Genomic DNA, 25,205 nt, shown 5'->3' with positions numbered 1-25,205 from the left:
GAGCTGGCAACCAAGGTAAACATCGGGTTTCTAAGCACGGTGCTTAGAGACCCGATGTTTACCTTGGTTACCAGCTCCAGCTTGCTGATCGCTGGTCTCCCGCCTGCCACACGCAGCGATGCGTGCTGGCCAGCGGGAGACCAATGAGCAAAAAATTGTCCAGGCCATTCCAGCATGATCAGTGATACCCAGCAGGGGGGCCGGTCGCTGATAAGTGTCACACACAGCGATCTCGCTGGTGAGATCGCTGTTGCGTCACAAAACTTGTGACTCAGCAGCGATCTCGCTAGTGTGATCGCTGAGTGTGACAGGGGCTTTAAATGTTTCAGGTCATCAAACTAATTTAAATATTAGACAAATTTAACACAAGTAAACACAAAATTCAATTTTAAAATGACGGTCTTCATTGTTAAGGGAAAAAATATCCAAACCTACAGGGAACTGTGTAAAAAAGTGATTGCCTCCCCCTAAAGACATAAATGAACTGTGGTTTATCACCTCTTTGGAAAGCTTGATCCAAATTCCCTAGCCACACAGAGTCCTGATTACTGTCACACCTGTTTTTAATTAAGAAATCACTTAAATGGGACCTGCCTGGCAAAGTGAAGTAGACCAAAAGTTCTTCAAAAGCTAGATATTATGCCACAATTCAAAGATATTCTAGAGCAAATGAGAAATAAACTGATATCTATCAGTCTGGAAAAGGTTATAAAGCTATTTATCAAGCGTTGGGACCCCATCAAACCACAGTGAGAGCCATTATCCATAAATGGTGAAAGCATGGAAAAGTGGTGAACCTTCCCAGGGGTGGCCGGATGTTCAAAATTACCTCAATAGCAAAGTGATGACTCATCTAAGAGGTCATAAAAGACCCCACAACAACAGCTAAAGAACTGTGGGCCTCACTTGCCTCAGTTAAGGTCAGTGTTCATGACTACAACTTAAGAAAGATACTGGGAAAAATGGCCTGCAAAACGAAGACCACTGCTGAGCAATAAGATCATAAAGACTTGTCTCAGCTTTGACAGAAAACATCTTGATGATCCCCAAGATTTTGGGTGCATACTCTGTGTGATGAGACAAAAGTTGATCATTTTGGAAGGTGTATGTCCCATCACATCTGGCGTAGAAGTAACACAGCATTTCAGAAAAGGAACATCGTACCAACAGTAAAATATGGTGGTGGTAATGTGATGTTCTGGGGCTGATCCAGGACCTGGAAGACTTGTGTGGTAAATGGAACCATGAATTCCGCTGTCTCCCAAAAATCTTGAAGGAGAATGTCCGGTCATCTGTTCCTGACCTCTAACTGAACTCACTTAAGTTATGCAGCAGGACAATGATCCAAAACACACCAGCAAGTCCACCTCTGACTGGCTTAAGAAAAACAAAATTAAGACCTTGGATGGCCCAGTCAAAGTCCTGACCTTAATCCGATTGAGATGCTGTGGCATGACCTTAAAAAGTTGGTTCATGTTTGGAAACCCTCCAATGTGGGTGAATTACAACAATTATGCAAAGATGAGTGGGCCAAAATTCCTCCAGAGTGTTGTAAAAGACTCATTGCTAGTAATCACAAACGCTTGATAGCAGTTGTTGCAGCTAAGGGTGGCCCAACCAGTTTTTAGATTTAGGGGGCAATCACTTTTTCACACAAGGATTTCTTTTTCTCTTAATAAAGACCTTCATTTAAAAACGGCATTATGTGTTTACTGGTGTTATCTTTGTCTAATATTTAAATTTGTTTGGTGATCTGAAACATTGAAGTGTGGCAAACATACAAAAGAATGGGAAATCAGGAAGGAGGCAAGCATTTTTTTCACACAACTGCATATGATTATATTTGTTTGGCACATAGTAAGCCATACCTTTATTTTTTTGCAGAACATTTTATCTAGCGACATTCGAAAAGTTTTAAAGAACTTCTTTTTGCAGTCATGTAGGGTTTTGTGAAAAGCCAAATATATTCTCTATGATTTTTCGCAATGGTCAAGGTTGATCCTCTGTTGCTAAATTAATAGTGTATAAATATACATGACACATATAAGAACGTACCTTGTCTGGTATATTCATCTGCTTCTCTGTGAACCAGGTCTTTCACCCGGTTTCCATAGAGCAGCCGTGAAGAATCATGATCAAAAGCTTTCAGGGTTTCACTCGAGCTGTACGATTTTTGTGTAGGCACTCTACAGTCATCATTGTCCACCGAAGAATTTGTGTAACGTCTTTCTTTGTCTCGTCGGCTCTTTGTCAAGGAACAATAAGGCCTACGTTCTTTTACATCCATATTAAGTTCATTCTGTGCCCACAACAGCCCGGCTTACTTGAAAATGTCTTCACACTTTATTTTGCCTACACAGGAGACACAAAAGCAAATGGTTACTCAATAAAGTAACAAATCAAGTGACCATGCCTGACATATACAAACTGTTGTGATGTTTTGGGGATTTTGTAGAACATTATTTGCAGTTATATTTCGTTTGACATTATACATAGGGCTTACAATTGGTACATGAAAAGAAGATCCGGGCTTTGTGGGACGATACAAAAAGAAAATAGCAAGCATTGTGGACTGCAACCAATACATTAGAGTTCAGGAAAATAAAAGGTTAAAGACGATATGAGTACAGTAAAAGATAGAAAAACTTATTTTAGGATGAGATGGTGTACATTTGCTGTATATGACAAGATTGATGTGTTTAGATTTTTTCTAGTGGGATAATTTATAGGTTCTCACTAAGTATAAATATTACTATCTGACATAAGCTTTAGATATACTCAGAGTATGCAACAATGAAACTAATCCCAGGAATCAAAGCTCAGGAATTCCACGTATACATAAATACACGATGGGTCCCACTTGTTATATGGACACTACTTATAATATCATCCCTGAAACCAGACAACATCCTGATATTATTTTACCTATCTTTATCCATTGTATCCCTCAATGTTGAAAATGATTGAACAAGGATATAGTGACATTAAAATGCTTATAAGCAGAAACATACAATGTGCTTGTGCAAACAAAAAGAATCTTGAGAATGCTTTTTTTCTGTTGTTTTTATGTATAGATTGCATATTTTTGTTTTTATTTCTTTACATGAAAAGCATCATTTTCTTTACAGCAGACACCTTGAGATGAGAAAAATAAGAAAATGACACATTGAGGCCGATCAATCATATGCTATGCCAGTCTTGCTGGAGAACAAGGTGCCAAACTCACTAAGAGGTACCCACCGCTTAATGAATTTGGCACCTTTTATGAGTGGCATGCAAAAGAAAAGTTACTCCAATCAAAAGTAGAAAATGCTGGCCCTTTTGATAAATTTGACAGGTGGCCATATCCATGGCTATGTCCCACTCCGGCTCCTCCCAGCTACACCCATTTTGGAAGAGCTATTATAACCTGCCATATAAACGCCAAAAGGCGTGAAATTTTGGTTCAACTATCCATTGTGCAATAATGTTTGTGATTTTTCAAAACTGTTATGCCACTTTTTGGGTCCCAATGACTTCTATGAGAGAGTTGTGAGCCTCCTCTGTGTAATCTGAATGGAGATGTTGTTTATGCCGGTCTTGATAAATAGATGGGCTGGAGTGGGAGGCTCCAGATTTCTTTAAGAGGAGCAAGCCTCTTCATGAATCATGAACATGGGATGAGTAGTGTGTGTCTCGCCATAAATCCTACTCCAATCCCTGCTAGAGTAAGATTTGTGGCACTATGAGTGCCGCCACTTATCATGAATTTGATAAACAACAGCCACTAGGCCCCCCCGTGTCAAGAGTGGGAGAAGAGGGTTGCATTGACAATTCAACACAATGGGCAGCACTTTGAACACATTTTATAAGTGGTCATAAACTTGAAAATAACTTATTAACCCCTTTACCCCCAAGGGTGGTTTGCACGTTAATGACAGGGCCAATTTTTACAATTCTGACCACTGTCCCTTTATGAGGTAATAACTCTGAAACGCTTCAATGGATCCCGGTGATTCTGACATTGTTTTCTTGTGACATATTGTACTTCATGTTAGTGGTAAAATTTCATTCATATAACTTGTGTTTATTTGTGAAACAAATGGAAATCTGGCGAAAATTTTGAAAATTTTGCAATTTTCCAACTTTGAAATTTTATGCCCTTGAATCACAGGGATATGGCACACAAAAACCATAATAACAACATTTCCCACATGTTTACTTAACATCAGCACAAATTTTGAACCAAAATTTTTTTTGTTAGGAAGTTATAAGGGTTAAAAGTTGACCAGTGATTTCTCATTTTTACTACAACACTATTTTATTTTTAGGGGCCACATCACATTTGAAGTCACTTTGAGTGGTCTATATGATAGAAAATACCCAAAAGTGACACCATTCTAAAAACTGCACCCCTCAAGGTGCTCAAAACCACATTCAAGAAGTTTATTAACCATTCAGGTGCTTCACAGGAATTTTTTGAATGTTTAAGAAAAATGATCATTTAACTTTTTTCACAAAAAAATTACTTCAGGTCCAATTTTTTTTATTTTACCAAGGGTAACAGGAGAAATTGGAGATCAAAAGTCATTGTGCAATTTGTCCTGATTATGCTGATATCTGATATGTGGGAGGAACCACTGTTTCGGCGCATGGCAGAGCTCAGAAGGGAAGGAGCGCCGTTTGACTTTCAATGCAAAATTAGCTGGAATTCATATCGGACGCCATGTCACGTTTGGAGAGCCCCTGATGTGCCTAAACAGTGGAAATCCCCCAAAAGTGACCCCATTTTGGAAAAAAGATCCCCCAAGGAACTTATCTAGATATGTCGTGAGAACTTTAAACCCCCAAGGGCTTCACAGAAGTTTATAACGTATAGCCATACAATTAAAAAAATCATATTGTTTCCTCAAAAATGATCTTTTCACTCCCAATATTTATTTTCCCAAGGGTAACAGGACCCCAAACGTTATTGTGCAATTTGTCCTGAGTATGCTGATAACCCATATGTGGGGGGAAACAAGTATTTGGGCGCATAGCAGAGCTCGGAAGGGAAGCAGCGCCATTTGGCTTTTTTGGCTGAAATTGGGATCGGACGCCATGTCGCGTTTGGAGAGCCTTGATGTGCCTAAACTCTTGAAACCACCCACAACTGACCCCATTTTGGAAACTAGACCCCCAAGGAACTTATCTAGATGTATGGTGAGAACTTTGAACCCCCAAGGATTTCACAGAAGTTTATAACTTACAGCCGTAAAACTAAAAAATCATATTTTTTCCACAAAAATGATCTTTTCACCCCCAATTTTTATTTTCCCAAGGGTAACAGGACATCAAAAGTTATTGTGCAATTTGTTCTGAGTATGCTGATACCCCACATGTGGGGGCAAGCCACTATTTGGGCGCATAGCAGAGCTCGGAAGGGAAGCAGAGCCATTTGACTTTTTTGGCTGGAATTGGGATCGGACGCCATGCCGCGTTTGGAAAGCCCCTGATGTGCCTAAACAGTGAAAAACCCCCACAAATGTCACTTTTTTAGAAAATAGAGCCCCCAAGGAACTTATCTAGATGTGTGGTGAGCACTTTGAACCCCCAAGGGCTTCACAGAAGTTTATAACGCCACAAACATGATCTTTTAGTCCCCAATTTTTTTATTTTCCTAATGGTAACTGGAGAAATTGGACCCCAAAAGTTGTTATCCAATTTGTCCTGAGTACACTGATACCCCATATGTGGGAGAAAACTACTGTATGGGCACATGTCGGGGCTTGGAAGGGAAGTAGAGACATTTTGGAATGCAGACTTTGATGGAATGGTCTGCGGGTGTCATGTCACGTTTGGAGAGCCTCTGATGTGCCTAAACGCTTGAAACCCCCCACAACTGACCCCATTTTGGAAACTAGACCCCCAAGGAACTTATCTAGAAGTGTGGTGAGCACTTTGAACCCCCAAGTGCTTCACAGAAGCTTAGAACATAGAGCCATTAAAATAAAATAAAATATTTTTTTTTCCACAAAAATGATATTTTTGCCCTCAATATTTTATTTTCCCAAGGGTAACAGGAGAAATTGGACCCCAAAAGTTGTTGTGCAATTTGTCCTGAGTAGGCTGACACCCCATATGTTGGGGTAAACCACTGTTTGGGTGCATGGCAGAGCTTGGAAGGGAAGGAGCACCGTTTGACTTTTTCAACACAGAATTGGCTGGAATTGATATCAGACGCCATGTTGCATTTGGAGAGCATCTGATGTGCCTAAACAGTGGAAACCCCCCAATTCTAACTCAAACCCTAACCCCAACACACCACTATCCCTAATCTCAGCCCTAACTCTAGCCCTAACCCTAGCCCTAACTCTAACCCTAGCATTAACTCTAACCCTAGCCCTAGCCCTAACCCAAACCCTAATGGGAAAATTTTTATTTTTAGCGGGTTTATGTTTGGCAGCTGTCATTCGCTAAAAGACGCATTTTATTGTCAAAATAGTTTTTGCATCACCACATTTTGAGAGCTATAATTTTTCCATATTTTGACCCACCGAGTCATGTGAGGTCTTATATTTTGCGGGACGAGTTGACTTTTTATTGGTTACATTTTCCAGCACGTGACATTTTTTGATCGCTTTTTATTCCAATTTTTAGAACGCAGAGTGAACAAAAACCAGCATTTCATGAATTTCTTTTGGGGGTGCGTTTACACCGTTCCACGAGTGGTAAAATTGATAAAGAGATTTTATTCTTCGGGTCAGTACGATTACAGTGATATCTCATTTATGTCTTTTTTATGTTTTGGTGCTTTTATGCAATGAAAACAATTTTAGATAAAAATTATTTTTTTTATATAATAATTATTTTTGCATCGCTTTATTCTGCGAGCTATAACTCGTATTTTTTTGCTAACGACGCTGTGTGGTGGCTTGTTTTATGTGGGACAAGATGACGCTTTCAGCAGTATCATGGTTATTTATATCCGTCTTTTGCATTGCGCATTATTGCACTTTTTGTTCGGTAGTATGCTGATAAAGCATTGTTTTTTGCTTTGTTTTTTATTTTTATTTTTAAGGGGTTCACTAAAGGGGCTAACTAGTGGGATAGTTTTATAGGGCAGGTCGTTACTGACGTGGCAATACTGAATATGTGTACTTTTATTGCTTTGTTTTGTTTTTTATTTCCATTTTATTTTTTTAAATTTATTTAGGGATTTTTTATAAATTATCTTTACACTTTTTTTTTACTTTATTTTATTGTCCCAGGGTGGGACATCACTGTAATGTGTCAGATCGCTGATCTGACAGTTCGGACAGCACTCTGTCAGATCAGCGATCGGACAGGCACTGCACAGGCTTCCTCACTGCCTGCTCTCTGCAGGCACTGAGGAAGCCGCCTCCCTGCAGGCCCCCGAAGGCCCCCGCAGACATCTTGGATCTGGGGGCCTGCAGGGAAGGAGACCATCAGAGCATCTCAGCACATTGCGCTGCTCTGGGGGTCTCAGGAAAGCATAGAGAGAGCACCCTCCCTGCTGCTTCCCTAATCCCCCGGTACACTGCGATCATGTTTGATCACAGTGTGCCAGGGGTTAACATGTCGGGGGTGGTCCCTGACCGCAACTGACGCATAGTGCCGGGTGTCAGCTGTGATAATCAGCTGACACCCGGCCGCGATCAGCGGCGCTCCCCTTGGGGGCGCCGCTGGTCGCTATGACGTTCTGTCCCGTCCATGGGAATTAAGTCCCAGGTCACATGGACAGGATAGTACGTCCAATGGCAGAAAGAGATTAAAGAATAAAGTTATGTTAAAACCAAGCACACCATTGTTTTTCTTGTGAAATTCTCAATAAGTTTGATGTGTCACATGACCCTATTCCCATTGGAAAAAATAAAGTTGGATCCAAAATGGCGGACTTCAAAATGGCCACCATGGTCACCACCCATCTTGAAAGGTTTCCCCCCTCCCATATACTAATGTGCCACAAACAAGAAATTGATATCACCAACCATTCCCATTTTATTTAGGTGTGTCCATATAATGGCCCACCCTGCAGTTCTTAATACCATTGGCTGTATGTTTGAGGACGTTATCCTATTTTCTTCCCTTCAAAATCAGAAGATGTCAAGAAGTGCAATCTGCTCAGAACTAGCAATAACTAGTGAGACCCAGGTATGCTCAACTATTTTTTGGACAAGTCTGTCCAAAAGTTCTCTTCATGGAAATATTGCGATCAAAAATCACATATTTGACATTTAAACAAGACCAAGAGACTTCTCATTCTATGCAAGAACTCATAGGAACTATATTGCAGAAAATGGCAGCAGGTGCTTTGGACTTATAAGTCAAATTGTGAAATTATTGGCTGTAAGAAAAGCTGGAGAGTGGTAAAGTAATGAGTGCCTGAAGGCAGCAGTGAAACGTGTTGGACATTCCTTGCAAATTTGGGGCTGCCATTCAGCAAATGGAGGCAAGATTAATGCTAATACAGGGAAATACTTATCCTTCATGCAAGATCATCAAGAAAGAATCTGACTGGCTCCAAATGTATTCTGCAAGAGGACATACAACCCCAAACATCCAGCCAATGTCATTATGAAATATCATCAGTATGAAGAAGAACAAGGAGTCTTGGATGTGATGATTTTGCCCCAACAGAACCCTGACCTCAACATCATCGAGTCTGTCTGGGATTACAAAAAGAAGTGGAATGATTTGCACATAGCTACTTCCACAGATCTGTGGTTAGCTCTTCAAGGTGTTTGGAGTAACCTCTTCGCTTTCCTCAAAACTTATTCTGCAACAAAACTTTGAAAAACTGTGTGCACCTGTACCTAGAATTGATGCTTTGATACTGTATTGAAAGCAGTAGTTGGTCACACCAAATGTTTATTTCATTTATATTTTTCTCTTGTTTATTCACTTTGCATTTTTTTAATTGATAGAAAATGAAATATTAACTTGTATTTTTCTATTTCTGAAAGCATTCCTGCAGCTCTATATATACTAGCTTGCAGCACAGCACTATGGCTGATGTGAAGTGTAGTCAGAAAGGAGCAAAGGATCCTGAAAAACTGAAAATAACAGCACTGGTGGCAGGGGACAGAATAGCTTAAAACAGCTCGAAAATTGACAAGTAATTGGAATCTTTAGGGTATTGTCCTTGAGCATTTATGGCAAATAACAATAACTGAGTTAGGGTAGTCAACAACCTTTTTAACGATGGGTCATGTTCAGATTTCATAATATTTGCAAGATAAACACTTTGCTAATTGATCCTTTGATTATTACTAGAAAACAGGATATATTTTCCATAAAATATTGTAGCCGAAGAGAGAAAGATTTTATCAAGGTGAAATAATCTGTATGCATAACCAAGTTGAAAAAGATCACTTCTATAAATATGCAAAAAGTGATTTAGTTATTATTATTATTATTTATTTATAAAGCACCATTGATTCCATGGTGCTATACATGAGAAGGGGTTACATACAAATTACAGCTATCACTTACAGTAAACAAACTAACAATGACAGACTGATACAGAGGGGAGAGAGGACCCTGTCCTTTCGGGCTTACATGCTACAGGATGGTGTGGAAGGAGACAGTAGGTTGGTGGGTTGCAGCAGTTCCGGTGTTGGTTGAGATGATATCTCCGGTAGTGGTGAGGAGGTAGTGGGGTCATTGCAGGCTGTAGGCTTTCTTGAAGAGGTGGGTTTTCAGGTTCCGTCTGAAGGATCCAAGTGTGGTTGACAGTCGGACTTGTTGGGGCAAAGAATTCCAGAGAATAGGGGCTATTCGGGAGAAGTCTTGGAGGCGGTTGGGTGAGGAGCGAATAAGTATGGAGGAGAGAAGGAGGTCCTGGGAGGACCGGAGATTACATGAGGGAAGGTATCGGGAAATTAGTTCAGAGACATATGGGGGAGTGTTGTGAACTCATTTTCTGCTCCTCCTTCCGTTCTCCCTCTGGTGGTGACAGGAGGTAGTGAGGTTGGTTTAATTGGTAGTGATCTGCCACCTGATTAGGAGGATAACGATTGGATCTCTGGAGTATCAGACTGGATATAAGACAGCCTATGCCCTATCCTGGTGCTGGTGATTCAGTCTGCTTCTCAGGTCTTGGACTTCAGCTCTGTTCCAGTCTTCTCAAGTTAAGTTTGTTTTTGCTATTGTTCACACTTGCTCTTGTTGGTCAGTTCAGTTTTTTGTGGTCAGCCAGCCCATGCTGGGGTTGTGCTGAATTTCCACTCCTATTTATCTGTATTTGCCTTTTGGTCCCTTATTAGATTGGCCTCTTTTTGCTCTGTCTCAGAATATTTCAGAGTGCTGATATAGTGGGAGAAGTCTAGTGACGTCAGGGTTAATTTTGCTATCAGAAGTTTTGGACATTATTTTGGTAGGGTTTTTGACAGATTGCAGACAGTGTCTTTCCTTTCCTGTCCTTTCTAGTTAGTCGGGCCCCATCGTTTGATCAGCCTATTTTTCTGCCTTTGTTGTGTTTTCATCTTGCTTCACCGTCAATACACGTGGGGGGCTGTCTTTCCTTTGGAGTCTGCTCTGGGGCAGTTAGTTTTCCTCTTTTCTGCTTAAGGCTTATATAGCTCTCCGGTTGTGACGAGGCATCTAGGATCATCGTAGGTACGCTCCACGACTGCTGCTAGTTGTGTGGTAAGATCAGGGATATGCAATCTGCATAGTTACTAACCCCTCTGGTTTTCTGAGACTTGGCTTGTGTTGTTTTTTCCTCCTCGGTGACCCAATCATAACAGGGGAGACAGGTTATAGATGGCCTTGTAGGTCAGTATTAGTAATTTGAACTGGATACTCTGAGGGAATGGGAGCCAATGAAGAGATTTGCAGAGGGGAAAAGCGGAGGAGTAGCGAGGAGAGAGATGAATTAGTCGGGCGGCAGAGTTAATGATGGACTGGAAAGGTGCGAGGGTGTTAGCAGGAAGACCACAGTAAAGGATGTTGCAGTTGTCGAGGCTGGAGATGATGAGGGCATGCACAAGCATTTTAGTAGATTTAGGGTTGAGGAAAGATGGATTCTGGAAATATTTTTGAGCTGGAGGAGACAGGAGGTAGAAAGAGCTTGGATGTGCGGTTTGAAGGACAGGGCAGAGTCAAAGGTTAATCCGAGGCTGAAGACTTCTGGTACTGGGGAAAGTGTGATGTCATTAATTGTTATAGCTAGGTCGGGTAAGGAAGATCTGTAAGATGGAGGAAAGATGATGAGTTCAGATTTGTCTACATTGAGTTTGAGGAAGTGAGAGGAGAAGAAGGAGGATATGGCTGATAGACACTCTGGGATTCTGAACAGCAGAGAGGTGACGTCTGGGCCAGAGAGGTAGATCTAAGTGTCATCAGCATAAAGGTGGTAGTGGAATCTGTGGGACTTTATGAGTTGCCCCAGACCAAGTGTATAGATTGAGAAGAGTAGGGGTCCTAAAACAGAGCCTTGGGGGACTCCAACAGAGAGAGGGTGGGATGAGGAGGTGGTTTGGGAGTGGGAGATGCTGAATGTGCAGTTGGAAAGGTAGAGGAGATACAGGATAGGGCAAGGCCTTTGATGCCGAAGGAGGAGAGGATCTGTGGTAGGAGGCAGTGGTCAACTGTGTCAAATGCAGAGGACAGGTCTAGAAGCAGGAGTATAGAGTATTGTCCATTTGATTTGGCTGTAAGTAGGTCATTAGTAATTTTGGTCAGGGCTGTCTCAGTGGAGTGATGGGGGCAGAATCCAGATTGTAGATTGTCAAAGAGCAAGTTAGATGATAGGTGGGAGGAAAGTTCAGTGTGGACGTGCTGTTCCAGGAGTTTGGAAGCGAATGGAAGCAATGATATTGGGCAATAGCTGGACATAGCAGTTTGGTCAAGAGTTGGCTCTTTAAGGATAGGCGTGATTGTGGCATGCTTGAAAGCAGCAGGGAAGGTACCAGACGTTAGTGATAGGTTGAAGAGGTGGGTTAGGGATGGGATAAGTGTGGTAGTGAGGTTGGGGAGGAGTTGGGATGGGATGGGGTCAAGTGCACAGGTTGTGAGGTGCGATTTGGAGAAGAGGCGATTAAGCTCCCCTTCAGTGATATTGGAGAGTGAGGTTATGGGGTTTGGGCATTGGTCTGGTATACAAAGGGGTTGTGGTGGTTGAGTGACGAAGACTTGCCTTGTTTGGTCAATCTTGTTTTTGAAGTGTGTGGCAAAGTCCTCGGCAGAGATGAGGGAGGTTAGAGGAGGCAGTGGTGGGCAGAGTAGGGAGTTAAAAGTTTTGAATAACTGTTTTGGGTTGTTAGATAGGGAAGATATGAGGGTTGTGAAGTAGGCCTATTTAGCAGAGGTGAGGGCAGATTTGAAATCGAGTGTTGCCTGTTTGAATGTGGTGAAGTCATCTTGGGAATTTGTTTTCTTCCAGTGCCGCTCTGCAATCCTGGACACTTGCTGGAGCTTTTTAGTGGTGTTATTGTTGCAAGGTTGTCTGTTGATACGTCACATTCTGCCATGAACAAGAGGGGCAACCGTGTCAATAGCTGATGCAGGAGTGACATTGTAGAAAGCAGTGGCACCGTCTGTGTCATGGAGTGAGGATATGGATGCCAGTGGTAGAATAGAGTCAGAGAGCGCGTGGGTGTCTAGGTGTGCACGGTTTCTGCGGGGGTGTGTTGCTGGACATGGGTGCCAGGTGAGGAGGACAGGGATGAGAAAGTGAGTAGATGATGGTCAGATAGAGGGACAGGTGAAGACCAGGTCTAATGTGTGTCCATCTGTGTGGGTGGCTGAGGAGGACCACTGAGTAAGTCCAAAGGATGAAGTAAGGGACAGGAGTTTGGAGGCTACTGACTGAAGGGTATCAGTGGGGATGTTGAAGTCACCCATGATGATAGTGGGGGGTGTCAGTTGAAAGAAAATGAAGAAGCCAGGTAGAGAATTGGTCAATGAAGGCAGTGGTCAGGCCTGGAGGTTGGTATATGACGGCCACTTGGAGGTTGGAGGGAGAGTAGATGCGGACAGAGTGGATTTCAAAAGAGGGGAGGATTAGAGAGGGAAGAGGTGGGATTGGGTTGAAGGTGCAGTTGGAAGTAAGGAGAAGACCCACTCCTCCACCGTGTCTGTTGCCAGGGCGAGGAGTGTGGGTAAAGTGGAGGCCGCCGTAACACAGCGCAGCAGGGGAGGCGGTGTCAGATGGTGTCAGCCATGTTTCTGTGAGGCCTAGGAAGGCAAGATTGTGAGAGAGAAAGAGGTCATGAATCACATGGAGCTTATTGCATATGGAGCGGGCATTCCAAAGTGCTCCTGAGAGAGGGAGCAGGGGGTTGGGTGTCAATGGCACAGGTTTTAAGTTGGAAAGATTGAGGTAGTTCTTATTAGATAGGGAGCGGTAGGAAGGGGAAGTAGTGGGGGGTGAGAGCTGTGGGGGTCCAGGATTGGGAGATATGTCGCCAGCAGTGAGGAGAAGCAGAGAAAGGGAGAGTAGATGGGAGAAGGAGAGTGGGCAGCTTGTTTTATGTTTCATTCGGACAGATGTGAGGTTGAGGAGCAGTTCCGCAGAGGAGGTCAGGTGGGGAGGAAAGAGGGAAGGGGAGATGATTATTTGGTTAGAGGCTTCTGGGGTTTGGGGATAGCGAAGGAGAGTGAGGACTAAAGGAGAAAACACTGTGAGGGCATATGTAAACATGGTGAAGATAGGTTAAGAAAAGCTAGGTCCATAGTTGAAACCTATCCATGTGTTCTACATATTGGGAAACATACCCCGCATAAATGGTGAAGGAATGTGCTGTATAGTAACGCTGAAACAAAATACGCTGTGCAATAATGCTGAGTATGAGAAGCCAAGTGCTACATGTCTTGCTCCATAAGGCTGGTGGTAAATTGACTGAGATATATTAATATTATGCAAAGGAAATTAAGTTTGATCTTCAAAGTTACGCTAACATCAAGAATATTCCTAAAATTTCCCAAGGTTTTTCTTAGAAGTTCTAAAGATCAGAGTAGACTAAAATATGGGAGAGTTGAAATCTCACGGACCCACATATGTCCCATGTGCACTGTAATCTGTAGCGGGGTCTCCCGCTACAGGTGCCAGGAGAAGGAATCATTGGGTGTGTTGGATTTCAACGTCTAGCAGCAGTTTATTCTCCTATCCTTTTGGAAATAAGTGATGGCGGAAGAAGAAATAACTGCAACTACAGCTATCTCATACGTATACCCGGCTTCAGACACTATCCCTTCTAAGATTTCTTGGAATTCCATATCTTTCCACTGAGCACTAATGCTGTAAAATAAGGTTCCTGTATAAACTTTTCGGATGTAATTTTTCAGTATGGAAAATAACATAAATCTAGGTATCTAGGGTGATAAAGTGCAAATTAGAGCAATTTTCCATGAAACATTCAGCTGGAAATATATAATATGCTATAGATACCTTACTCAAGCGCGTTTCTGAATATCATATAATATAAATGATGTTACCAGGTCAGCTGGATGCATATAAAATGAACATGCCTCAAAGCAGTGAATTCACGGCAATGGATTTTCTGCACACTTGTAATCATTATTGTTCAGAGTGCAGTCTAACTTCAAGACCAACTTGTAACATTTAGCCCATTGAATAAGTCATGCTTTGCCAATCACAGATATCTATCCAAGCAAGATTAAAAATTAGCAAAACTTTATGAGATATTAATATAAATGCTACGTGCATAATATGAGCAGTGACTGGTAAAACCTTGCTTTACTTGTAATGCTCTTCTGTTTTTACTTCTTGTCTTAAAGGGGTTATCTGGGACTAAGTTACTTTTTTATTATGGGCCCAAGAACTAACAGGCAGGTAGTTGCTAACTATTTCCGTGTTGTGCCCTGTTGCTGATCTCTGCAACTTCAGAGCAGTCACAGACTACTTCCTGCCAGAGATTCTGAGGCTTCCGCTGACATCACGTCAATGGAGCAGCTGCTTCTCTTCCGCTCTGCTCTGTTGATGAGGTGTGACTGCAGACATCATGCTAATTGACAGCCAGATATTCCCTGCGTAACTGTGGGGAGCTGGCTGTCAATCAGCATAATGCTGGCAGCCATGTCAAAAGAGCAGCATGAAAGAGAAAGATCTGCACTCTTGATGTGAAGTTGTAGAATTGCCATCAGAAGATGTTCGTGATCGCTCTGAGCTGGCGCTGGGTAGAACAAGCATGTCGACAGTTATGCAGTGGGGAGCCGGCTGTCAATCAGCATGACATCAGCAGTCACACCTCATCAACAGAACAGAGCAGAAGAGAAGCAGCGCTCAGACGACATGATGTCATTGGAAGCTGCAAAATCACCGGCTGGATCGGTATGCAACCATTAGTGGTAATTAGAACTACCTGCCTGTTAGTTCTTAGGCCAATAGAGAAAAAAAAATAGTTCCAATAACCCCTTTAAGACACAGTTAAACATGCTGATTTTGTGGCAATCAATATAATAATTAAAGCGGTGCTCATTAAAAGGCCACTTTACATGGACCATTGCAGATTGTATGGGAACAAATGATCTCTTATATGAATGCTTGATCGCCATACAATTTGAATAGTTGGCAGCACATTCCCTGTTACAAGGGAAGATGAGATGTGCTGCCCACACGAATTATTTTTATACCAAGCAAAAGAAAAAATCAGTCGATGAACAAGCTTATTCATTGGCTAACCACTGCCATGTTTACACAGAAATAACTGTTAAAAATGTTTTTTTGGCCACTTATAGGCCCATATACAGCTGGCCATGTACATTAGAAAGCTATCTCTCCCGACTGCACAATTCAAAGTGGCTCGGCTGAATGTTCTCTTTGAGAGCACCAATGCCGGAATCATCTGACAGACGCTTATTTGCTGTCCAAAAAATTGGATTGGATGATTTACTTCTGAATGTCAGATTCTTATTTCCTTCAGACTATTACTCAGGATATGTATGGGAGGCCCCATACACATTAGATGATCATCTGTTTCCACCATAATTGGTGGGTTCAGCAAAGTTTTAACCACTTTTATTGGCACCTTAAATGGATTTCATAGGTAATTCTTATCTTAAAGGGAACTTGTCACCAGTTTTCTGTCCTACCAGCAAAAAATATTTTATTCAGTGTCAGCTATGCATTCCCTAAATACTTAAGCAACCCCCTGACTCCCCATGTATTACCCATAAAAACCTTTTATATTTCTCCCGTGATGTATGCTAATAGGGTCCATCCGGTCCGATAGGCATGGCTTCGGTTCACTCACGCCACCCCTCTCCTCGGTTGCTGCATGTAGTACTTGACGTGGATGACGCAGATCACTGTGAGATATCACGCCTGCACAGTGAAATGGTTTCTCGTGCGTGCGCCGTATGTTTTTCGGCTTTGCCCACAGTTGGGCAAAGCATACTGCGCACGCGGGAGAAACCATTTGACTACGCAGGCGCGATCTCTCACAGCGATCTGCCCATGTCAATGACTGTGTGCAGCAGTCAAGGAAAGTGGTGGAGTGAGTGAACCGAAGCCACGCCCATCGGATCGGACAGACCCTATTAGCATACATCGCAGGAGAAATATAAAAGGTTTTTAAGGGTGTTACATGAGGAGTCAGGGAGTTACATAAGTATTTAGAGTACTTAGAATGCAGAGCTCTATATAACTCTGCTGACACTGTTGATTGGCAGATTACTGTGTACACGGTCAGCGGTGGGGTTACACAAAGCAGTAGGACTGCATAGCATGAGACAACTAGTTCTGTCATGATAATCTTCTGCTGAAAAAAGACTGAATATGTAGGTGTAGTTCTTGTGTAATCAGTGTTAAAAGTTTTCAGTTAAAGAGATACTCCCTGTAGGCAGGGCCTTATCTTCCTGCTTTTAGCCATAGAAACCAAGGAAAGACCTGCCCACAGGCCACCCCGAAGCACAAATAATCTGTCTCTCTCTGTCTCTATGATGAGGAACAAGTTTGTGCTTCTGGGCCTGTGAGCAGGTCCTTTCTTTGTTTCTTGGGCCTAGATCAGGAAGATAAGACTCTGCCTACAGTCCCACCCTGAGCACAGGTATCTCATTAACTGAAAACTACTAAAGGCCCCGTCACACACAGCTATCTTGCTAGTGAGATCGCTGATTTTGTGACGCCACAGTGATCTCGCCAGTGAGATCGCTGTGTGTGACAGGGATCAGCGACTAACCCCCCTGCCGGGTAACGCTGGTCATGCTCGATCGTCCTGGGCCATTTTTTGATCACTGGTCTCCCACTGGCCAGCACGCTGCGTGTGGCAGCGAGAGACCAGCGATCAGCGACGCTGGATGCTGGTTTCTAATGTAAACATCGGGTATCCAGGAGCCGCGGCTCTTGGATACCTGCTGTTTACCTTGGAAACCGGCATACATGCTGGTTTCCAAGGTAAGCAGCGGGTATCCAGGAGCCGCGTGGCTCTTAGACACCCGATGTTTACCTTGCAAACGAGCGTGTATGCCAGTTTCCAAGGTAAACAGCGGGTATCCAAGAGCCGCGGCCCCTGGATATCTGATGTTTACATTAGAAACCAGCTTGCTCACTGGTCCTGATCGCTGGAGGGGCTGTCTATGTGACAGCTCACCAGCGATCAGCCTAACGATGTCCCAGCGATCCCATCCATGTCGGATCATTGGTGGGATCACTGGGACATCGTTATGTGTAACGGGGCCTTAACACTGATTATACAAGAACCACAAGATGGATTTCTTAACCCCAGGTATCATTTTAATAAGTTTAACCCTGCCAACCTGACAATGCCTGTAGTTTACTTAGCAAAATTCTGCTGAAAGGTTCACTTTAAAGCTGAGATAGAGTATGGGCATTATCTCAAAACAATCACACTAGATGATAAGATAATGTGCTGTAAAGACCTCTAAAAATGTCACACCATTGTTAATGTCCAGCTGATATAGATAAGCCACCACAAACGGCTGACATAAAAAATGCCTTGGGGAGAAATTACGGCAGGAGTTTCATACAGTGATCTTGAGTACGTGACAGTAAAGGCCCCTTTACATTTAGCAACTCACCAGCGATCCCGACCACGATATGACATGGTCAGGATCACTGGTGCATCGATAAATGGTCGCTAGTGAGCTGCCACACAGGCAGTTCCTTTAGCGATGCAGCAGCGGTCGGCGGTCGCACTTACCTTTCAGACACGGCGAGGGTGTCCGTCTTCCGTCTGCGTTCATGGCTCGCGCATCGGTGTCATCAGGAAGCCAACGACGAGAAATGGACCAGGCCGATCTCACCCGATCAGCGACAGCCAGCGGGGAACCGGTCGGAGGTAAGTATCACATGTAGCGATATCGCTAGCAATATCGCTGCTGCGTCACAAAATCGGTGACGCTTTAGCGATATTGCTAGCAATATCGCTATGTGTAAAGCCCCCTTAATTTGTGCCACATTATTCAAGTTGTGAATGTTTCTTAATAAACTGGCACATGTTTTGGACTGTCTGTGTGGCAGAAGGACTGTTGTAGATTTCAGTTAGTTTTTTGGTGAATATAGTAATAAATTTATGGTGCGTCCATTTAGCTAAGATCTGATCACATAAAAAATAAATATGAGTGATGGCGCAAAATAGCAAAAAGTCATAAATTTGATGGCTAAAAAAAAACTGGTCTAGAGAGAATAACATTAATTACGAGGTGAATTTTCCTTTTCAGAATGTCCATACATTTTCCTGATATTATTATTAGCAATAGTAGTATTGGTAGTATTTGTTTTGTCATTAATTACCATTACTTTCCCTGTACGTATACAAGTTTTGAAGTTCTATCACAATAAATGACATTTTTTAAGCAGTGAAAGCTACGGGCAAACGGTTGAAGAAACGCGCACAGTGGTATACATTAAGTAATCATTATTTACAGCATATCCATATAAAACCGCCTTTCACTACCAGGAGCCGCTATATAACATATCCCAGGCTTGCGCTAATGATTTTAAACATGATTTTACGGCCATGTCATTAATGTAGTGTTTACGTTCCCAATGTATTCCTCTTAATACAGCCACACTGTGCTAAATTTATGTTACACTATTTCACCAGTATTTATTTCATTTACATTCATTTACAAAATATGTCGGACTGTTCTTTAGAAACCACTTAACACGTATTAAATCTTTTAATCGCTGGTTGTTATCCTCCTCCAGATTCAATTGAAAAGCTAATTGCTCAATTTATTGCACACAAATGCACATGTAGCCCCAGGTGTTCTTTACACAAATACCAATGCGGAGTTAACCCCTGCGTTACAGCTCGCAGCTGCCACGGGGACATGCTTGCTAACATGACCCATTTAATTTAGTAGTATAACATGAACTGTTCCTATATTTCCGAAATGTTTTCCCAAAGCAATGTCATGATGTGAATGAATAGCCTGATTTAAGGAAGGAGCGCGGCCATTTGTAGCACATAAGCTGTTGGAACGCAAATATAATCCAATTTTATTAATAGAAGCAAAAAATTAAATATAGCTATGTACAGCTCCCATTTGTAGATAGGATGGCAAATTGCATATGACACATCCACGCTAAATTGACATCAAGCCTATACTATCCCCCACAATATAATCAATTATGCTTTTGATGGTGTGTGCTTAGATTACGAGAGTGTACAAGAGATAGACAGTAATCCCATAAAGATATAGAGCTAGGTCAGATGAACCAAATGTAATGACAATCACGTCTGACTCAGTAGAATTCCTTTCACAATTCCCTTTAGATGATAGAAAAAAAAAGAAAAGAAATGGTGTAGACTCATATTTGTAATGGGTTGTGGTTTTTATGTAATAGTGAGATTAGTAAACATGTCAGCGGAACATTGCACTCTGTCAGGGGTTCAGGTAAATTTTCCGGTTTTATTGAGGACAATAATAGAGCAGTCTACAGGGGTCCATCAGTGAAATCGTGATGTTAGCATGAACATGGTTTATGGTTTTGCTGTAGTTTCTTGTACTTGGTATAAACAGGAGTGCGACTCGCACTTTTTAGGCTAGCCATTTCATTTATATAGCTTCCTATGGACGGGTGTCTGAACAGTTGAGCCTGGGTCCTGCTCTGCCCTTATTCACATTGAGGTCGTTTGACAAAAGGTGAGGTTTTAATACTAGAGATCGGATAGGACCGTCCCGATGGGTACACCTTGTCGCGGTGGGATGACGTTTACACTTTGCTTGATCAAACTTATCATTGCACACAAAAGGCAGATCAATAATAACTGTAAAATAAACTACAACAGACCCTTTTGGCAAGCGATTGGCTACAAAATTAGCGCTCGAGAGTTAGTGTCTCAGAGACCACCGGAGGATCGTTTTGTACTCTGGATGGACAGTCCAGCGCTGCTAACTCACTCATTTAATAATTTGTTTTTTGATAATTTGCCACTAATATTTTAGGAAGGCTCATTGGGAATGTTGGAAAGTACAATTCGCAACAAATACTAAAACTTATCATTTTATTTCCTTACAAGAAAAGTTTCATACAAAGTTGTTGTATTATATTTATTTTGGTGCCTAACACATGAATCATAAAATCCAACTAATCATTAAAAATGGAAGTTTTGTTCCACTTTGATCATGGAAGATGAAGTAGTACAAATTATTCTACACTTATCTAAATGCAAGCATATTCTACTCTACATCCCATCTTCCGTGACAAGATGCACATATAAATATTGAAATATTTTACATCTACTGCAATGGAGTGAAAAGTACTGAATGGAAGTCAAGTGCAAACTAGAGAACTGCAGATTGTCTGCTGAGGAATCCATTCCTAGAATTGTTCCTTTTGAATATGTGCACACAGAGTTTTACCAAGATATTTTTAAAGGGAATTTGTCAGTAGGATTTTGCTATATAATCTGAAGACAGCATGAGGTAGGGGTTAAAACACAGATTTCAGAGATGCCTCTCTTTGAAGCTCTCTGGTTTTGTTTGCATACAATCATTGTTTTAGCACCAGTAGCTTATCATTGCTGTGACTAGCTGGTCCAGTGGGCCCTGGTCTGACATGCCCCCTCCTGTGATAGGCAACTCACTGTCTATGGACATTGCATATACAGAGTTTGGTGTGGGCGGGGGCAGCTTCCTCAGCTCTGCTTCAACTCTGATTTTGTCAGAACTGTTGCACCCAGTAAACTAAGTGATACCTCATTGGATTCAGCTTCTCTTTACCTACATCATGCTGCTCTCAAATGAGGTAGTAAAAACCTGCTCACAAATCCCTTTAAAACAGAAATTAGCAGGATTTCTCCAAATATTCCTGTAAATTTCAAAACACATCAAAAACTTTTTAGTTTCTACTCTGTTTCTGCAGAGACAAATTTGGAGTGCATCCGCTTCATAATCCTCCGGAAAAATACTTGTGTGAACTTAGGGTACCGTTACACCTAGTAACTCACCAGCGATCCCGACCAGCGATATGACGCGGTCAGGATCGCTGGTGAATCGCTAGGTGGTCGCTAGTGAGCTGCCACTCAGGCAGATCTCACCAGCGACATCGCTGGGGACGGGGATCGCTACTTACCTGTCAGACGCGGCGATCCTGCGTCCTCCCGCCCGGCTCCACACGTCGCTCGTCGTCACAGCAGGAAGCGCCGCAGGAAGTGGCCAACGAGGAATGATCCAGGAGCTTCTCGCACGATCAGCGATAATCAGCGGTGGAGCCGGTCGGAGGTAAGTATCATATGCAGCGATATCGCTAGCAATATCGCTGCAACGTCACAAAATCGGTGACTTTGCAGCGATATTGCTAGCGATATCGCAGGCAGTGTGTAACGGGGGCTTTAGCCTAGAGGCTGTAGTTGAAAAGTGTCTGTGCAATCCTTCTGTTCATAAATGACTGTTCTCAGTTTTTTTTTTTTGCAACATTTATTTGAAAGTTACAACATAGTACGTCTGCAAGTATAGCATTAATTGTTACACTTTACCGTCATTTTTCTGGTCAATTGAATAGAGTATTTTTTGTCTGGAATTTTTTCAATACTTTTTCAACAGAGCTTCAAAAACATCAGGACCAATGGCTGTACAAAATGATATGATTCAAAAAACTTCACTGAAAATACATATTAGAATTAAATTGTTACTTAACTTTTTTTAGGCTCAACTTATTACATTTTACTAGCTGTCTTTTGCAAAATCACGGTGAACATAATATATATAGATGACTAGGGTCGCAATTGAGAAGATATTCATGACATATAATTTTCTGGTTCATTTGTACATTTTCCGAATTTTCAGCCCCAGCCACCTCACATTCTTTTATGCATACCTTGATACCTCATTTAGTCTGTTTTTCTTTGTGGATTTCTCATAGTTTCGAAATGCAATCCTGCATTTTATGTTATCATATTTACCATTATTGCTGTAAGAAAGCCACATTAAACTAATTGGTTTCATGCGCGTATCTCTGCAGAGAAAAATTCCATTCATATAGTAAAATTATAGCACAATTATACATCTCATTTTACGTGCTCTGATTCATCACTGCTGCTTTGCTAAATAATGCAGAGGGTCTGTAAATTAGTTTATTTATTTGAATCCCCTGCATTTTACCTCATTTATGCGCAGAGAGCTGGGTAGTACGTTAAAGAAAAGAGCATTAAGCAAATTGGTTGCTTTCGTATTTACATAGGGCTATGTTATATATTGCTGGTTGTGATGGAAGCGCAGTGCAAATAATTAGTTGGTGCGTTAGATTTTAATAGATTAACCTTTTATGTTATGCACAGACTTTGCACTATGCGCTGTGCTCATATGTATCTGCCTAATAAATGCTGTTCTGGTGGGGCGCAGCTGCCAGTGGACATTGCTTATTTGCATGTTCTTGTCCTTAAATATACATAGGGTTCCATGCTGGTAGAATGAAATATATGGATAAAAACATCAACCCTTCCCCTTTAAGGCAAATTTTAACAGTGACTTTTTAATGAAGTTGTACAACTATTTTATGGCTACTTAAAGGGAACCTTTCATGTAAAATAGCATTAATAACCTGCAGATATGGGGTTAATCTACAGATTCATTGCATTCTGAACCTGCCCAACGCCCACCATAAAAGCCCTACTGCTGGGAGGAAATGAACTTTATTACCCCCCGAAAGCATTCGTCTACCAGTCAAGGGGCAGCACTGGCTTTCTTTCAGTCACAGCTCAATGTATAGAGAGCGGCAGCTATAACCGCGCCCATGACACTGACAGCAGCTCATCCTCAGCAAGCTCCTTCTCCCTCGCTCCCATCTACATAGAATTATATCCATCGCAACTGCCATCTCCTGCCTCTGTAATGGGACAGTCTGTCTTCACTGAATACAGATTTTACCTCAGAATTGAGAATTCTGATAATGACTGATGAATTCTGGCACAGAAGAAGCAGATTTCTCTGATACTTATTTTCATGTGTTCTATTGATATATGAAATAAAAATTAAAACAATAGTTACGCTAAAGTCAGCCCTACACATAAGACGAATGAAGCCTCAGATCATCTGACAACCAACACACAGGAACGCTTGTTCAGCCAAATACTTTTGTATTCTCTATGAGAAAGCTGTAACCAGACATGTCTGGTGGCGACTTACAATACAATCGGCAGTTAGAAATACGACATGATCAACTGACATCTCCCCCAATAATCAATTGTCTGGTGCCTTCAAAAACGTTAGACTGTTGGCCAAACCCATCGATATCAGCGATTTCGGCCGACATTAGTCTAATGTGAATGAGGGCCTTTAGGGACAGTTCCTTTTACTCAGGCAGATGATTTGCCCATTAAGTGATAATAAATATATTTAATCACAACTCTTTTACTTCAGTTCACATTGTGGATGTAAAACCGTCCAAAAATTATTTTGTAAGTCAGCATAAAAGATACAATGAAACATCAAATTATCCTTGACCAATCACTTGTTGGCAATATATACATGGAGAAATGATCTAGAACGATTGTTCGGGCAATCATCCTGCCATATCAAGGGCCTTTAAAAGTAACCTGTCATGTCTGATCACGCTATTAACCTGCACATAATAGGGTTAATCTGTAGGTTAATAGTATTATAATGTTGTACAGCCAAACTTTATTTTCCCCAGGAGCGGCCAGCTTTCAGTCATGCAGGTGTGCCCGAAGCAATTACAGTCATTGCTCATAGCTATGCGAACAGTGGCTGTACGCATGACCCGGCACTGACTGAAGTGCATCAGTGCTGAGCCGTCTGTTAGTCAATGCCAGGTCGTGCTTACAGCCACTGTTCTCTGTGCTGTGAGCAATGACTGTAATTGCTTCAGGCACACTTGTATGACTGAAAGCTTGCTGCTCCTGGGAGAAATAAAGTCTCTCTTCTCCTAGGTGCAGCACTTTCAGTATGGTGGATGGCACCAGAAAATGCTATTAACCAGAAGATTAACCATAAATCTGCAGGCTATTAGCATAATCAGTCATGACAGGTTTCCTTTAAGTCTTAAAACACACCAGTGTTCCTCATACTGACCAGTTATAATGCAGTTTTTACTGTTTAGTCAGCATGGTTGTTTCCACTTCGTGGGTCTTTTTAGAATGTGGCGCTGTAAAGATCCCAGCATGTCCTGACAGCCTTCAATTATAAGGGTATGATGAGAGTTTAAATTTTTTGACGGCTGGGGACCATTTGTATATATTAAAGGGGTTGTTTTGGAGTACACAGTTTTAATTTATGGGCTTGCACATGGTTTAAAGCAATGAACACATTGAGGCCATCTTGATCTTATTCATAGGCCACATTGGTTACATCATGTCTACTAGGCACATGAATGCAGCCAATCACTGACATCCGTGGGTCTTTTGTTGGAGATGGCATGAACCACTGAGCTCAAGGATTGGCTGCAGCCAGTAAACAAAGACTAGAGCAGTGGTGGAGAGTCAATGGTGGACCTGCACAGTATGAGTATCGGTATGTTAATTTGTTAAAAATATGTGCACGTTTTGGATAAAAAAAGGGTTTTCCTGAGAAACCTCTTTAAAGCGAACCTGTCATGTAAAATAATGATATTAACCTGCAAATATCGGGTTCATCTGCAGAGCTCCACCACAAAGTTTCTTATTTTCATGTGTACTATTGATTATGAAATAAAATTTAAAATGACGGTTATGCTTTAAATTTTCTCTACTATTTACCAGTGACTTAAGATTTCCATATTATTGATCAAAGTGTGGCATTACTTTGTGTAGTTCAAATAATTAGCACTGCAAAAACAACAATTAATTTATTAT

General features: G+C 41.8%; 1 protein-coding gene across 9 annotated transcripts in view; it reads right to left on the bottom strand.

Annotated features, from left to right (window-relative positions):
• The window catches only part of TENM3 (teneurin transmembrane protein 3), a 1,679,324-nt gene that overhangs the window by 1,205,963 nt on the left and 448,156 nt on the right, over window positions 1–25,205 (bottom strand). For all 9 annotated transcript variants that reach the window (XM_073577886.1, XM_073577891.1, XM_073577894.1 and 6 more), the window contains exon 3: window positions 2,056–2,352. In XM_073577886.1, the coding sequence (XP_073433987.1) occupies window positions 2,056–2,287 (232 nt within the window). In that variant the 5' untranslated portion in view covers window positions 2,288–2,352. The remainder of the gene's footprint in view (window positions 1–2,055; window positions 2,353–25,205) is intronic.

This window comes from Dendrobates tinctorius, unplaced genomic scaffold, assembly GCF_039654945.1.
Source record: "Dendrobates tinctorius isolate UK_male_01 unplaced genomic scaffold, ASM3965494v1 ptg000008l, whole genome shotgun sequence".
Taxonomy (NCBI): Eukaryota; Metazoa; Chordata; class Amphibia; order Anura; family Dendrobatidae; genus Dendrobates; species Dendrobates tinctorius.
Note: the sequence above shows the minus strand (reverse complement) of the source record. Positions and strands in the feature narration are given on the sequence as shown.